Source organism: Diabrotica undecimpunctata, chromosome 1, assembly GCF_040954645.1.
Source record: "Diabrotica undecimpunctata isolate CICGRU chromosome 1, icDiaUnde3, whole genome shotgun sequence".
Lineage (NCBI taxonomy): Eukaryota > Metazoa > Arthropoda > Insecta > Coleoptera > Chrysomelidae > Diabrotica > Diabrotica undecimpunctata.
The window spans coordinates 126,687,479-126,704,537 of NC_092803.1; the positions used below are offsets into that span (position 1 = coordinate 126,687,479).

At 33.2% G+C, this 17,059-nt stretch overlaps 1 protein-coding gene across 8 annotated transcripts in view; it reads left to right on the forward strand.

The window, feature by feature from the left end:
• RhoGEF2 (Rho guanine nucleotide exchange factor 2) overlaps window positions 1-17,059 on the forward strand; it is a 498,291-nt gene that overhangs the window by 445,719 nt on the left and 35,513 nt on the right. For all 8 annotated transcript variants that reach the window (XM_072519486.1, XM_072519503.1, XM_072519501.1 and 5 more), the window contains one exon: window positions 2,389-2,476. In XM_072519486.1, the coding sequence (XP_072375587.1) occupies window positions 2,389-2,476 (88 nt within the window). The remainder of the gene's footprint in view (window positions 1-2,388; window positions 2,477-17,059) is intronic.

Sequence of the window (17,059 nt, forward strand, 5' to 3'; positions counted from 1 at the left end):
TTGTTATAAAATAACATACCATTAAAACACTACGCAGTCTCAAAACGCAGTGATACCATTTGATATCACCAACTTTTGAGTTCACTTACTGCACTAGTGTCAAACTTATTTAGTTTAATTTTTTTTAAATGTTATGGCTTCCATAACCAATTCAATACTACATCACGATCGTATTAAAAATAATCAAGAATATAAAAAAAAAGTGTACTTGAGGTTCCATTTTCGCATCTAGCGGAATATAACGTGACAGAAAAATGTCTATCTTATCACCAAACATAAGTAAAACAACCTGCAACTTGCATCAACTAAAAGCAGACTGTCTAGTGAACTCGTAAACACACTGTTCTGTGTAATGCTTTAATGAATTAATCTTCACTCTTATCCGTATCTACAAATCTACACCCTTACTGACTAAAATACATTTTTGACCATAAATTAGCTAGTAGGCATGCGCTGTCCGGCTTACAGTACCGTCCCGTATTAAATTACTGCTTTGAAAAATTAAATTGAATTAAATTTTGCACGCGCCTCTGATACTCAACACCGATATAAATTTAAAACAATTTATGGTAAATCTGCTGAAGTGGACGAAGTAAATAAAGATATAAAATTAAATTGGCATCAATTACATAGGACTTTTATTATAGCTAAAGATATTTTTATTATTGACGAAATCGAACTGACTATTTGCCAATGCCAAACAAAACTTCCCTCAATAGTGATACACAACGAGCGGCACTTATTCCTTTAATACGAATAGTGGAAAGAAAGAAAATAGTCACAAGAAAACGCAAAAATCCACGATGTTTCAAAAGAGCACATGTAGATAAATTGTCAATAGAATGGTCATCTTATGAAAAGTCTGGCTGACAATAGAAAGTATTGAGTTTTTGGCTCAGAAACTTAAAAATAAAAAAAAAACAAGGTAGAAAAGTTCTTCTGTTCTTAGACGACGCTAGATCCCATCCAAAATAGAATTGAAAAATGTTGGAATAGTTTTTCTACCTGCCAACCATCATCGCAACTCCAACCACTGAATCAAGGGATAATACAAAATTTTCAAAGAAGATATCAAAAATTTTTGATTATAGGCTTCTGGTTTTTACAAACATCCAGTATAATTATAAAAGTGTAAAGAAATGTTTCACCTGACCATAAAAAATGTTTTCAAAAAGCTGAATTTATTAAAACAATCTAAGAAGATGAGACTTTTGAAGAATATGAGACATTCCACTGTCAGTAATCCCCTTCCTTAAAAATATGCCAGAAAATCTAGATTTGGAAAAATATCTGTCAATCGATTCAGGTCTTCACAGGAATTAATTCAGGAATTTACTGAAAAGGGAAGCAAATCTGTCCTTATTGCATATGAAGAATGTGAGTGAAACCAAGATTAAGAAATTTTGCGTTCATTATAGAAAATATGAGTGAAGTTTGTAAGAAAACTGAAAGAAATTTATAATTTTTTTTACTAATGGAGAATAACAGCGATTTAGTCATCGATATTTCTCACATTTTAATATGTGAGAATAAGGTCACAAAGAGACGCCCTGAACGTAAGCGTATATCTTGGCTGGCTAATCTTGGGAAGTGGACTGGTTTAACGTCAACGGATTTATTTCGAGCTGCTGTAAATAAAATAAGATGGGTCAATGTGGTCGCCAACATCTCTAGAAGATAGGCACATTTAGAAGAAGGTCATAAAACTGACAAAACCAAAACCAAAATAATAAATTTGTAAATTTTGTAAATAATGTACAGAAAGTATGGATGTGTAAGTATATACGTAGTGTATAACTTTTTTACATAATCACTTTGACTTTGAACCTCTATAAAGCGGTCACTTCTCTAAACGGCAAAAATTTCATGACATTTTATTACCAGCTATTAAGTAGTTTTACTGTACTGAGCTAGTGCTATCCTGGTCTATGCTATTTACTTAAAAACTATTTAAAATGTAGAAGTGCAGAATAGGCATATCAAGAAAATGAATAATATGAGTACTAAGATCAAAGGAAACATGGCGTAAATTTTATTATGAATTAGTTCACGAATATTTAAAGGAGGCAAATAAGTTATTTTGCACTTGTATAAAAGGCTCCTTCTTTAAGGTTGTTGGAAAGATAGAATGAGGCACAAACCTAAACAAGACTTTATTTATTTAGTTCCTAAGTCTGGAAAGTCTACGGCTTAAAGTTAAAATTTCATATTATACAAAACAATTATAATAAAATTCTAAATACTAATAACTAAATAGAGCTAGGTTATAAGATCTTTACAAACTTTGCGTCTGTAATGCTATCTTCTGTTTTGCCAATTTTTAAATTAAATTTACTAAGAATGTGAAATGTACAATTAAATAAATTTTTTGTTATTTTTTTTTTTCAGGTAAGAACGCGCTTTTTCTTGTTAACTATTCAGCCAACAATAGCCAAATGTATGATTTAGTAGTAGAAGATGAAATCAAAAGAGAAATGTAAGTATTTTTTCTTTTATAATTTAGTATAATATCCTTCATAATCAGAAATATCTATTTTTTTACATCCCATTTAACTTGCAATATGTAAAATTTTACAATAGGCAAATGTTAATGACAGTAATAAAGCATTTAGGAGACTCCTTTAACTTATATAAGGTTGTGTTTGGGAAACTAAACTATTACACATTACTACACTATAGAACAGTACTAAGGTTCGAAAAATCTGACAGGCAGGTTACATGGAAGATGCCTTCTTAACCTTCGTTGGACGGGACGTCTCATTATGGATTTAGACAATGCTTTGGGGTGACTTTCTATGCGTTCATCATACTTCTGGGAGAAGTAGGATATTTCTTTGACATATTTTATTTTATGATCACAAGCAATAACACGGTTAATTACATTACATACCATGGAGCGTTTACGATAATCGTAAGTGCTTTGGACTGGAATATTTGTAGGATTTCGATATTTGAGTGAGATGTTGTCCCCCACAATTGAATTCCGTAACTCTATATCGGTTTTAGGACGACTTTGCAAATTAACAATTCATTGCTAACTGTTAATTGTGATTTACGACCCAACATCTAGTACAATTTGCTAAGTTTTAGGCCCAGTTGCTTTCTCCTAGCAAATATATGTGTTCTCCAAGTTAATCGTAGGACCAGATGGAAACCCAGATATTTTGCATTTTTTGTTGCAAGAACTGACCATTTAATGCTACAGTTGGACAGGCACATCTTAGGATGTAGGTGACATGGATATATTTAATTTCATTTGCTTTAATTCGCCAGGTTTTTAGCCAAGAAGAAATAACATCCAAGTGAGTCTGTAAGATTTGAGAAGCAATGACAGGATCTTTGTGATCTTTGTTATATTTTTACTAGTGGGAAAATCGGCTGTGTAGATTATATAGAGGGTCGGACCAAGTACACTCCCCTGGGGCACGCCAGACCTTATTGGGTATAGAGTTGTGGTTTTGTCTTGATACCTTTCTTGAAAATGTCTATTTTGAAGGTAGAATTTAAGGATAAGGAAAATATTGTTCGGTAAGCATTTTCCGATTTTGTATAATAGTTCATCGTGTCAACTTTGACGAAAGCTTGGGCGATGTCTAAAAAGTTAGCAGAGCAGTATTCTTCAAATGATTTATATAATTTTTTTGTAACTCGGTGGACTTGTTCGATGGGGGCATTAGCAGGGAGCAAGCTAATAGATCTGTAGGATGTGATTTTCCTGACTAGTTTAATTTGGGAGAACTATCTATGACTTAAATTATATTGAGTAGTTGTAGATTACTATGATGCAGAATTTATAGTTTATAATTATGTGTTTAGGTTTTTATTTATCGAATTTAAAAAATCGATTACAGAATGGTAACATTGTAATGTAAACATACCACCAATGTTTCATCCGAATTCTTTTTATATATCAAAGAGCATTTTTGGACATCGTTGTACTTTAATTGCAGTTGGGAACAGCTTGGCAAGTGTCATTACAAATGGTACTTACAATTTCGATAAGTTTTAATACAAAGAGGTTCAATTCCAGAATCCTAATCTACCTCAGTCCATTGCTTATGTTATTTGCTTATGATTTCATAGGCTCTGCTTTTTATTATGTGTAGTATTCAAATATTAGTGGTTAAGTTTATATAATTGAGGTGCTAATGTAGCTGGTTTGTTAAAAGCTTTGTCCGATCTCGACAACGTTTTTGTACAATTACTTCATCTTTCTTGAATTCTACCTTGCATGATACCTTACATCTTTTTTGGTAGTAGTGGTGGGCATATCTTATAGACAATGTGTTCTTTTAGTATTAATAATCCTAAAAAACACCAACCTTTTAGTCGTCAACGGTAACAAATCTCTCTAATGTATTAGCTTGACTATTTTTAACGTCTCGGCCTATGAACAAAGTTTAGGAGAAAATATGCCATCAAGGTTCTGTAACTACTTTCTTGTGGCATGTCTAATTTAAATATTATGTTTATCTGGGATTAAGCCACACTCATTGGTTGTAATGAAAATCACATTTTTAACTAAGTAGTGTTTCACGTTTCGACTTCTACTCTGTAAATCGTTCTCAAAAAGATTATTATAAAAATTCTGGGAAGATGTATAACCAAAGTTATCTGTTATTAGGTTGTGCCATTTCAAAATTAACATACTAGGCCTCGATTTTGTAGACAGCAGCATGTAAATGGCTGAAAAAATCTGAGAGTGGTGTTTTTACCCAAGGAATATCAAATTCTGATTTTGTTTTTTTTTGTGTTTTTGTGTTATATGTTTCTGTAAACTGTATCGTAATTGTGTAACGTAAAATTGTGTAACGTAGTAACATTGATTATTAGGTAAACCTACATTATACGATACGTCAGAAGATATTAAAAAAAATTAACATGTAATAAATTCTCTGTTTAAATAAATATTCCGTACTCGTACTATTGCAATAAAATATTAAAACCAATAAACGATAACGTGTTGAGCAGTGCTGATTGAAACAACAGAGCAGTAAAATGTTATTCATAAAGGTGGTGTAAAATATATCGCCGCTTATCTGGTCCGCTAGTAATAAAGTTACCAGCATTTAATTGCAAAGCGGTCTTCTTAGGTGGAAAATACTTTATCAAATGCCCCTCTATATTTATGAACGGACATAATGCAATATTTTGGCAATAATGCCTTTTCGAGTTGTTCTGTGTAGATTTTTAAAATTATGTGTTTTAGAGATGGTGTTATTTGCAACCGCATCTTGTTTAAAATTTACTCATTTATATTGCAATATTGTTTTTCGGTCATTTACCGTATCCTGAAAATTCGATTTATAAAGATTGGATAAAAATGGAGAAATTACACAGCCCCGACGAATGCCTCAGTCTCTGCAATTCTAGCCACATTTACTAATTTCCTCATTCGTGTCATTTTTCTGCAATTGTCTTCTTATTTCTACCATCTTACCTAGATCGTTTGTTACTGCATCCTTCCATCTTTTTCTTGGGGGACCAACTGACCTTCTACTATCGAGCATTTCTCAGAAAATCATTAACAAGTCTTTCTCTATTCGATTTCACTAGGATCTTCGGTTCTAAGAATAATAATTTTGTTGTTTCACACTGCTTGAGAGTCCATTCTCGCTTCCGTACGTTTTTGTAGGGCGGATTATGGTTTTATGTACCCTTATCTTTGTTGTTCCTAAGAGTAAAGTTGATTTGACAACAGAATGGTCTCACTATTAGTGACTATTTAGGTGTCACTTTCTACTTTTTCGATTAATTAATTTATTTTTATTAATCAAACTTTTTTTTGGTTTTGCTGTTCTTTAATGTTTTCTAAGCATTGGTGGTCATATAAAAAACCTATTTTTTGCATTTCTTCGAATGGAAACTCCATTTTTAGACCGATTTTACACTTTTATGATTATTCAAAACAAACAAAATATATCCTAAACTTAAGCTTGATTTACTTCCATACATTTTTAATAAAAGGTTTTAAAACCGATCATTAAGGAGCATTCAGTTTATACTACTAGATTCGCTTTCTTTATGTACCAATAAATGAACATACATAATAAACGAAATTTTTTTATTAATGATGAAACAATAATATTTAATATTTAATTTAAATTCATTTAAATATTTAATGAACATAATAAACACTTTTACTCTTTGCTTTTTTCAATATTGTGTGATTGATTGTGATGTCAATGTATAAATTTATTTATTTATTTATGATTAAAATATGTTAATTCTATCACGCCTATTAAAACATTTAAAAAAATAACAACAAATCAAAACCACTTTTAAGATATAGCATTTCCTGAAGATAAAACCCCTTATCCGTCCATAGCTATCACGACGTCAGCTTATTGTGGTCATTTAGAATTTTATAATAATCATTATCATATTAGTTTTATATATATGATAGCTCGGGAGCTAACAGTCTATACGTTAATGCTAGGCTCTATAGCTGCAATAAACTTATTAGCTAGTGGCGAAACGAAAACAGACAGGATATCTATCCACATGCTAGGTCTTGTATAGGTCAGTTAAAAAAATTGCTGCTAGAATGTGTAGGTATATATAACACTACGAAAATAATAAAAACAGGATAGTGTGATGGGACCATAATTTGTGTCAATGTTTGGATCAAGTGTGCATGCTACTTCGTGTGCTACCAGGCAGCGATAGTAAGCAGCTAGTTAGATATAAAAATTGCGAAGTATCAATAATGTATACTTTGTCAAAACTAGGAATTTGAATTTTATTTTGTCAAAAATGCTTTGAAAATCCTACAATCGCAAGTCCCCTTAACGCACAGAAAAAATACCGGAAATATTTTAGTAGGAGAAGCAAACTAGATCAGTAAACCTCGGTCGGTATAGTCTGCGACAGATTTTTCTTAAAGAACAATCACAGTGACGTCAAATGGAGTTTAAATTAAAATTGTATCAAAAAGTTAAGGGGGAAATCATGGCGCATTTTATGCAACAAGAAGTAAGGGAGAACATACTTTTAATAGACTTAAATTAAGTACAGCTAAAGTAATTTTGAGGCAAATTAAGTCCATCGATGAAGGTACACCATCATCATTTATTAATCCAAATAATAAAAAATAGTTCAACTTTAAAATCTGGAAAATTACCGGGTGTTGCTACGTCGATTTAGAAATTATAAAAAATGGTTTCAGGAACTGCTTATTCCCAATCTTCCCCCACATAGTTTATTACACTTGCGAGCAAAAAAATCGACTCAATGAATTGTAGTTTATGCTTAGTAATTTTATGTTTTGTTCATCATGATCATCATCATCATCATCATCCAGCCTTCATTTATCACGTCCACTGCTGGAATGGGCCTCCCTTAGCCATTCTTTGCAATTTTGTGTTCTTTATTGCCAATTTTTGCTGGTATGTCCCAACATGTAGGTAGTCTTCCTCTACTACGTTGTTTGCTCTTGGGCTCCAATGTGTAATTTTGCTCGTCCATCGTGAGTCCACAACATCAGCAATACTCGTCCTTCTTCGCAGATCTTCATTTCTTATTCGGCCCTGCAACGTCACTCCCAGCATCGCCGTTCCATTCGTCTCTGTACCGCTCTCAATTTCCAAGCCGTGGTCTTGGTTAGAGTCATGGTTTCCGCCCATAGGTCATGACCGGTAATACGCATTGATCAAATACTTTTCTTTTGAGGCTAATTGGTATGTTGGCCCTAAGTTTTTCAAAGGCTGGCCACGCTAAAGTAATTCGTCTTTGGATTTCTAGATCATCAGGTCTACCACTTTGTTTTGAATAGTTAAATGGTTATTGGGGACCATATTTGTCATATACTTGATTTTGGTCAAGTTCATTCTGAGGCCTACCTTCGAACATATAAAGTCCAATTCATTTAACATATCTGTGGCTTCTCCTAAATTATTCATGATAAGGACAATGTCATCTGCGAAACGGAGATGGTTAAGTTTTTCGCCGTCTATTGTTACTCCTCTGTGGTCCCAATTGACCATCTTAAAGGCTTACTCTAATTGCAGTTGTTTTGTTACTTTGAATTAAAACAACTAATGCAAAAAAATATTTTCTATTATAGAGCTTCCAAAAAATAATTGTCTTATGCAAATTGGCACCGTGTTGTAAAATTTGTTTACTTTTGTATGGCACAGGGAATGCAGCAAACATTGTATCGGTCGTGTTCTATGCAATGTAGATCTCTATGAATTAATCGGTGGTCGTCTCAGTCACTTGTCAACCGTTGACTTTTGTGTACATTTCAAAGTACAGTAAGTTAATATTTTACAAATGTATACTTTACCAGTGAAGGCGGCCCAGATAATTGCATTATTACGAGAGGGCTGTCGCCGGTCAATACCAGGAGACAGGTAGCTACAGTCGACGACCAGGTTCGGGACGGCGACGTGTAACGACAGTCATTGTTCTGAGTGCCTTGCGGAATCGGCCCGCGACAGGAGTTGAGCTTCAACAATCCTTGAGGAATGTACGAGGTGTCACCGTCACTCAGTAAACAGTAAGGAGAAGACTTAAGGCTGCCATTTTGACTCCAAGACGAACTAACAGAGGGCCCAAATTGAACGCACGTCAGAAACAAGTTAGACTTCAGTTTGCCCGAGAACACGTTAATTGGGACCTTGGCCAATAGAGCAGAGTTTTATTCTCTGATGAGAGTCGACTGTGGTTGTATAACAATCACAGAAGACGACGCGTCTATCGGAGGCCTGGAGAACGATTTGCCCAGTGCTGCAGTGTCGTAACAGTGAGCTATGGAGGTGGTTCGTGTATGTTTTGGGGTATATCTTTAGAACGAAAAACAGACTTTGTGTTCGTGCCCGGTGGTGGTCGTGGAGGAGGTTTGACAGCGGATCGTTACATTACGAATATTCTCCAAGACCATGTTGTTCCTTACGCCGGCCGGCTACATAGGCGACGGCTTCATGCTAATGCCATGATAACGCTCGATATCACACAGTGCGTATTGCGAAAGATTACCTGGTCAAAACCAATATAACATCAATGAATTTGCCTCCATTGAGTCCGAATATGAATCCCATCGAGCATCTATGGGATTAAACGTAGGGTTCGGGTCCGTAATCCAGTACCAGCGACATTGGCGGAGCTAAAAACTTCATTAGATGAAGAGTGGGAAGCGATTAGCGATTCCCAGGAATCAGTCAGAAACTTTAAGGTCGTTAAGAAATCGCATAGAAAGTGTAATACAGAGCAGAGGTGCAGAGGACGAAATACTCAGTATTAATTTTGATTTGTTGTCTTAATTTACTTTTATATTCATTACATAATGACTTTGATTACATAACATGTATTTTCACATACAATATTAAGTTATTTTTGTTATGTTCTTTACTTACTAACTTTGCCAATATTGGTGTCATAACAATAAAAATTACTTCTGTTCACGATATTTTACTTTTAATTTGACGTATATGTGGATATACACTGGCCATACATACAGCGTAGTCAAAATATATAACTTATTTTACTTTTGAGTCAATTTTTTTGCTCACAAGTGTAGTTGTTGACAACGCTCCTTATCACAACTTGGAATTAGTACTCCTCAATCCATAAATGTTGTATAAATTATTAATATCCTTATACACAATTTGGGCAACACGACTTTGCTTATGCAAAATTTAAGGTATCCATTGTCTGTTTATTCACAGCCAGGAAAAAGCGTGCCCCAATAAATACACGTGAACAGATCCTGATTTCGAACGTCTTTAGGAGCTAGAACTCGTCTCCTACTCTATCTGCCGGTATTTTACCATGCTTCGACCAATGATACTGTCGGAAAGAGGATTACGCGCTATTCATGCCTCTTGCGCGTTTTTTCTTTGTTATGAATATATTATAGAGTCTTCATTTAGTGATGTTTCTATATGAGACAGTTTCTTTAGAACATATCCTAGCGGTTCTATTTGAGCGATTAGAACAACTGTTATACCTCCATCGTTCTCGCTTTTTGTTTTATCTCCATTTGTATGAATTGTTGTTATATATTAGGCTCTCATAAAAATACAAAGCAAAATGAAATAAAACATGTCTTATCAACTTTTATGTACTGTTAAAGCTATGCTTGAAAGTTAGCTTCGTCAGTGGTCCATGTCTTATTTTAAAAAATTATTCACGAGCTCTCGGTCTATATTCGTGTAATGCGTACCTTTGCATTCATCGTGCTCGCTCAAAAATGAAACAGTGGAAGTGCGACATTTTCAGCCTTGCCTACTTGTTCTATTTACATTCTATTCGACGCTAATTAACCAACCATTAAACGTTAAGGTTAGTAAGCCGAAACATTACTTTTTATTTATTTGCTATAATTATTTCTGCAGTTTTATGCAGATCTTTGAAATAGTTGATTGTTCTGTTGCAACTTTATGTGGGATTTTTAATGGAACAACTCTATTTTACTGATATTTTGTAGAATACTGAAAACTATATGGAAACTAATGAACGCAACGATCTCTTTATAAATATTTTGTGAATACTAACCACAAATATTTTGCGAATACTACTTTTTAATGCATTTTTTTTAAGTTACTTTTGCAATTTGAGAATCAGTCATCTAAAATGCTGTTACCAATAATTATGGACTCGTGTAAGAACAGAACTATAGGAGTAACTATGTATTCAAAATTATACATATTGTGAATTATGTTTAGTGTAATCGCCATCAGCCATTGTTTATGAATATATCAACGCCTTTTAATTCGTTCGCGTTAGGGCTTGCTAATATGGAATGCTTTTTCTTCTGTTTTAAAAACTAGTCCAAAATTGTGATTTTATTACTGCATATTTTTTGTTACTGCTTTAGATCTGTTTTCTTTATCTTTTCTCATATTGCTTTACCTTGGCAGTTTAGAATCTCATGTATTGCTGCGGTGAATTTCAGGCCATTTTATATTTATACCATCTTATTGATTGTGTTCTTTATGATTAGCTCACTCGAAGTGACGTCGTTCATAAAGTTTTTGTTATTTCTTCTAAGCTATTTGTTTAACTATTGTTATTTTAGTCGAGTAAAATCCGATCCTTGTTGTTTTTGACGAATCTTACTGTTTTGTGTAAAACTTACTGAGGTCGCTGGTTAAATGATTAGAATAATAACAAAAAATGCAATATTTTGATTGTAAATAAATTAGCAATTAATTTAAAAATAACAAAATACTTGGCCTAACTCATTGATGTTATCTGTACAAAGAAAAACTTACCTTTTAAATATGGTGTATTAATTGTAGCAAGGAGTAGAAGAGCAGCACCTGCACGTCGCGACGCAAGGGACGCATACGTCCTGGTCAAACTAGAAGCGATGCTTACATCGCGATGTCTCGATTCAAAGTGTCTCTTCCCTTGGTATGAGATAGGCAGAAACCCTCTGATCACCCATAAATCAATAATTTGTTCCATTATGGCGGTTACTCACATAGATCAAAAACGGAACTAACCATGATGATTCATATTTAGACTTTACACTCTGTAATACCGTTAGAACTCTAGTAATCTTGATAACGAATGGGTATTAGATCATCTGTAAACAAAAAACTGTTGGAAGGGATGAAGTTTATGGTCTCGTTGATGCTTTGTTGTCTAAAAGACAAAAGCAGATGGGATAGTAATATGCAAATTTATGTTGCTGGCATGGCAATGGATCTTTTAGACACTTCAACTTTATTACAAATGATGAAAAAACTATTGAGAAATATACCCTCTAACCACAATTTGGGTATTTAAAAGTAAATAACACAACAAAAAGAGTCCGGGCGAGGGATATAAGAAAAATGTTATTACTTATTTTTTTAGGAAAACTGGTTACGTTGCGGTAATTACTCTTTATACTTTATCAGTGTGTTCAAGTATATCTTTCTAGAATGTGACTTTCTTATATACATTAGAAATAGTAGACGAGACAGTACAAAGCCTTGTCTAGACTCCTCTTAGTATTTTAATTTTTCGGGTAATTCCGTCTCTATGTTTTGAGTTTCTGGTTTCAATATAAATGCCTGCTCATCCTATTATCCTGCTCATTAACATATATTTTTCTTATTGATTAATGTCAAAGTATCTTTGCATGAAAAAGCATGATATTAAATCTTTTGACTACTTTGGCTTTGAACATCCGTAGACTAAATTTCTCTAGTTCTTTTAGGTGTAGGTACATTTTTGTTTGTTTATACCAATTTCAACTTTAACATATATGATCTTCTCCTTCTTCAACACGTGTTCTATCTTTTAATATACATATATGTTTACAGAGTATTAAAAATAAGATCAAAGCGTGTTTTAAAAACAACATGCAGACAGCTCCTAAGGATATCAGTCTTAATATTTTATCAGTGTAGTGAATATTAATCCCTTTGTATGTTCGATACAAAAATATTTATGGTATTCGGATAATCATAATGTTTATAAAAATGTTTGTTGGTTTTAATTAATGAATTTTGCTTTTATCTTTCTCACCTCAAAGAACAACTTTGTATTTTCTAGGATATTTGATTGAGATTGAGATTGAGAACTTTTTATATACTATTTTCATCAAATATGTTATGATTTTCGTTATGGTTATGTGTCCGTTTAAAAATTAAAAAATATTCGAAATTTTGAATTTTTCCCATTTTTAATATATGTTTTAAACATTCAAGAGAAATGTAATGCATGAAGTTGTTTGTGTCGATAATAGCCTATGGCCAAAACACCATATGACAACAAACTGAAATATTGTCGATTTTAAACCAACTTTTTTTTCTCCGAGACTTCGACAGACCTGCTATAAATGAGTTCTCCGTCAGCAACCGATGGGTCTTATCTGATTTTCGTATATTCAAGGCTGTTTTATCAAAGTGAGATCGAACTCTCCCATAGCAACAGTAAGTTATACGGAAACTGCATTACTGTGCTGAAGATTCGTACAGGCACAGAGTCTGCGATCATATTCACTTCGCTGCTCCTTCCCTCTACATTTTTTATGAATTTAGAAAAGTGACTAATTTCTAATTCAAGTAACGAAATGCTGCCAGGCAAGACAAGTGTGCCCATAACGTACCAAGGCTAATCTCTAATCCCCCAGAGTCCGTCAACTCGCTTGGACAACACTTTTACCCTTGTGTCATACACCCCCGGGTCTTATACCCCCGATGTTATACCTCGGGATTGGGGAGCGCAGTAGTCACAGAACAAATCTGACCTTGGTTAGTCAGTTGTGTTGCGACTTTCTGGTGATTTGCCCATTGAACATAGTGTATAATCTACAGTTAATGGCATAGTTGCAGTTCCTATGTCATGTTCCGCAGGTGTTTATTTGGTTCCACCTTACTTACTCACGCCCATGGTCCTATATACCTATAAAACGTTTCCTATTAGACATTGGGATGTGCCGTGTCGGGGATAACAACTTTCCCATCCAGTCTGTCCGGTGTTGAGTTAGTGCGAATTCAAACTAAGTCTGGATAATTCAAACTAGTCTCAGATCGATACGGGCTTAAGGTTTGTGAAGTAAGGTCACAAGTAGAAAAAATAAAGTATGGAATAAAAAAAGGTGTTTGAAACGATAAAAACATTGTATTTGACTATACTTTGAAGAAATTGAAGAAGTTGATAATAAAAAGGATACAATTGATATCGATATTCGCAGAAATATGCTAAAGTGGCCTATTGACACGCCTATACACAAGCAAAATCCACGCCTAGGATTTCGAAAATTAGCCAACCAATTTGAAAAACAACGAGGAAGAAAATGATGTTCAGAAATTGTTCACATGTGACTGAGAAGACAAGGCCACATATCAAGGAAACAAAAAATATCACTGCAATGTCACATCTCTAAATTCAACGAAGAACAGTTTTTGTTAACTGTTGTTGTAAAACTGCTATAAAGTAAAAACTTGACCTTTTATACTACCAAATTTTCCACTAAAATAACCGTTTGGGGAGCAATATCTCAGCTTGGTTCTATACCTCTCTGTTTAGATAATGGCACCATTAATGGTGCAAAGTATTGTAACATTTGAAATGGTTTTCTTCGGCCCATATTTTACAAACAGAGGGATGGTGTTCTCTATACTAAAACTTGGTAACACCAAATTAATAATTCGGGATGCCGAATTTATTCAAATAAGTCGTATGAATAAAACTCGCAAAACATTGTCTTACACTATTAGAAACTATAGAGATAGTGATAGCGATAGTTATTTCCGTTATTAGATTATTTTTTAGTAGTTATTGATGGTATATAAAGAGTTTCATAATGATTGAGTATTATTTTACCTACGTGTTATGTAACCTAATTTCTAAACGGGCGTCGCATACTGAAGTGTACTGGAATACGATAGTAAAACTAATAATTTTTTCACACATAAACACTGCAATGCTTTATGTTGCCAATACTAAAAGAAGAATATCCCAATAATAGCTGAGTAATAGGAAGTCAGAGAAATATCACACCTACAATTTATACACAATACATGCAACCCACAATACACGATAATCTGACACAGTGCTGCTAACAATCTAACACAAACATACGTTACACAATTTACGTATAACGTTATAACATAACATATAACACAAAAATGAAACGCAAAAAAAACACACACAAAACAGAATTTGATATTTCTGTGGTAAAAACACCATCCTCAGATTTTTTTTCGACCATCAGCATGATGTTGCCTATAAGATCGAGGCCAAACATGTCAATCCATCAATTTTGAAAACATAACCTAAAACAACTTGGTTATACATTTATCAAAAGAGATACCATGTTAACAGAATGCCAGACCATCGGTTAGTCAAAATTGACAAAGAACAACGCCCGAACACACCTCTACAGCTTGGACAACCGTCTACGAGATGATACGAAAGTTGGGCTTCGTTTTCTCTAACGTAAGAAGAAGAATAATAATTTTTTTAAAGACGCTGTTTCTAGGTTCTTCAAAATTTTTTGCCACTCGGATTTAATTTGACTTGCTTTATACCTCTTAAGAGTGTTCATTGTGCACAATTCTCCACATCTCTTTTAATAATAGGAGAATAGTGTTTATTCTTGACGTTGTTTGCCATTCTAATTGAATTTAACTGCAACTTTAGCTCATCTTCAAGTGTCCCGTGTATATTTTCCCACATTCCTTCCAAGCAACCGGTTAAATCGGAATTTTCGATTCGACCTCGTACCACCTGATCGAGCAGAAAAAAAAAAACAAGTTAATGAAAATCACATATGTTTGCATCTCTAATCCTGTATATTTACAGAAGCATCTAAACGCTATATTTGTTTAGTTTAAGGTAAATGTAATGGTATTATACTATAAGTAGCAGGGCCGTCCTTGATAAGCATCGGACAGGTCAGCCTGCCGCCGTCGTTTCTTTTTTTGGTCCAGTTACTTTTTACGTGAGTTAGACGGCGTACATTTTTTGCTTTCGCGATATTGATGATGATGTGATAAAATTTCCTTTCGTGTATGTAACAAAAGTGATTTACGGTTAATTTATACGAATACCTGCGTTCTGAAAATACTTCTCAAATTAAACACTTGGACAGCTTGTTAACAATATTACACAAATGTGGATGTTTTGTTTTCAAATGTGCAGTATTTAAAGCTCCAAAGACAACCCCTTTATACACAGTGTGTCTATACTAATATGGAATTTGTTTTATGTAACGAGGATTATACCCAATTTGTTTATCAGTATTTTTTTCGGTTTTAACACGGGCTTAGAAATTTTTAGTGTACTTTAAAAAAAAATTTGATTTTAGAATATATAAAACTAAGCATTCAGGTGTTTCTTCATAAAGAATAATTTCGAATATTTTAATTCAACATGATCTGTTTTTATAATTTCTTTATTTCAGACGTAAATTTCTTTTTTAAAGAATGAAAATATACTTTTATTGAATCAAATACCTAAAATATCCCGATTTAAAAAAAGGAAAAAGTAAATAATTTTTTATATTTATAGAAGTATTTATTAATACTTCTTAACCTGGTCTGTCATCAGAATGTTTTGAAATCTTCATTATGAAGTAAGAAAATTCCGGAATTCCGAATCCTGATCAAAAAGAACAAAAAAGTTAAAATACGCGCTTAAAAAGCATAAAATTTCACTTGAAAACAGCATGAAATATACACAAAAAAGCCATATAAATTTAAAAAAAAGTCTAAAATAAAAAGAAAATTTATTTCAGATGTGGTAACATGAATACCGAAGTCGAGAATGACGAAGTCAAGAAAAAAAATATGGATATGTTGCAGAAAGTAAAACAAAATAGATATCATTACAAGGACAAAGTAAACAACTTTTGAGTTGATTACCTGGAATCAAGGAACGATGCATTATAAAATTAATTTAGAACCAAATCAATGTTCATTCTTTTGTCGATTGAGTATTTTTTTATAAGACAATCTCTTGTCTCATATTGTGTTAACGCATTTTTTAAAAGTTGTTTATCTAAGTTTCAAAATAATCTCTTGTGTTAGTCTAGTTATTTTCACCTGCTCGTTTAAATTCAGTATTCTAAGTAAATATTTGTATTATGAAAAACATGATCCTGTTAAAAACCTTATAGACATGCCCAAGTATATTATAAGACTAATATTGATATCAAAAATACTTTTACCTTGACCATTATTTAGTTAATATAAACAACGGCTTTCGTTTAAGAAAAACACGTTTCCGATTTTGTACTTCCTAAATATTTATTAATTAACATTTCAATTCGCGTGTATCAAAACATTTCTATTAAATTTATAGACACTTCTCAGAAACGAAACCATTTACTGATTGAATCGGTATCATATTATAGTGTGAGTGTTTGGGTTGGAAGCCTAAAGAGTTTACATTGGGTTGGAAGCCTAAAGAGTTTACATTGGGTAAGGGTTAAATAAAATCGCCAATTTTCTTAATCTTAAATGCGGTTTTGCTTTTATTTTCAATAATAGTTGCTATGTTGTAATATCGACCACAGAACTTAATTTTTAGAGTGTTATCCTTTGAGCTTTGAGCGTACTACTATTAACTCTGGTACTCAAAAACCTTTTGAAAATAAAAAAAACATAAAGCGACA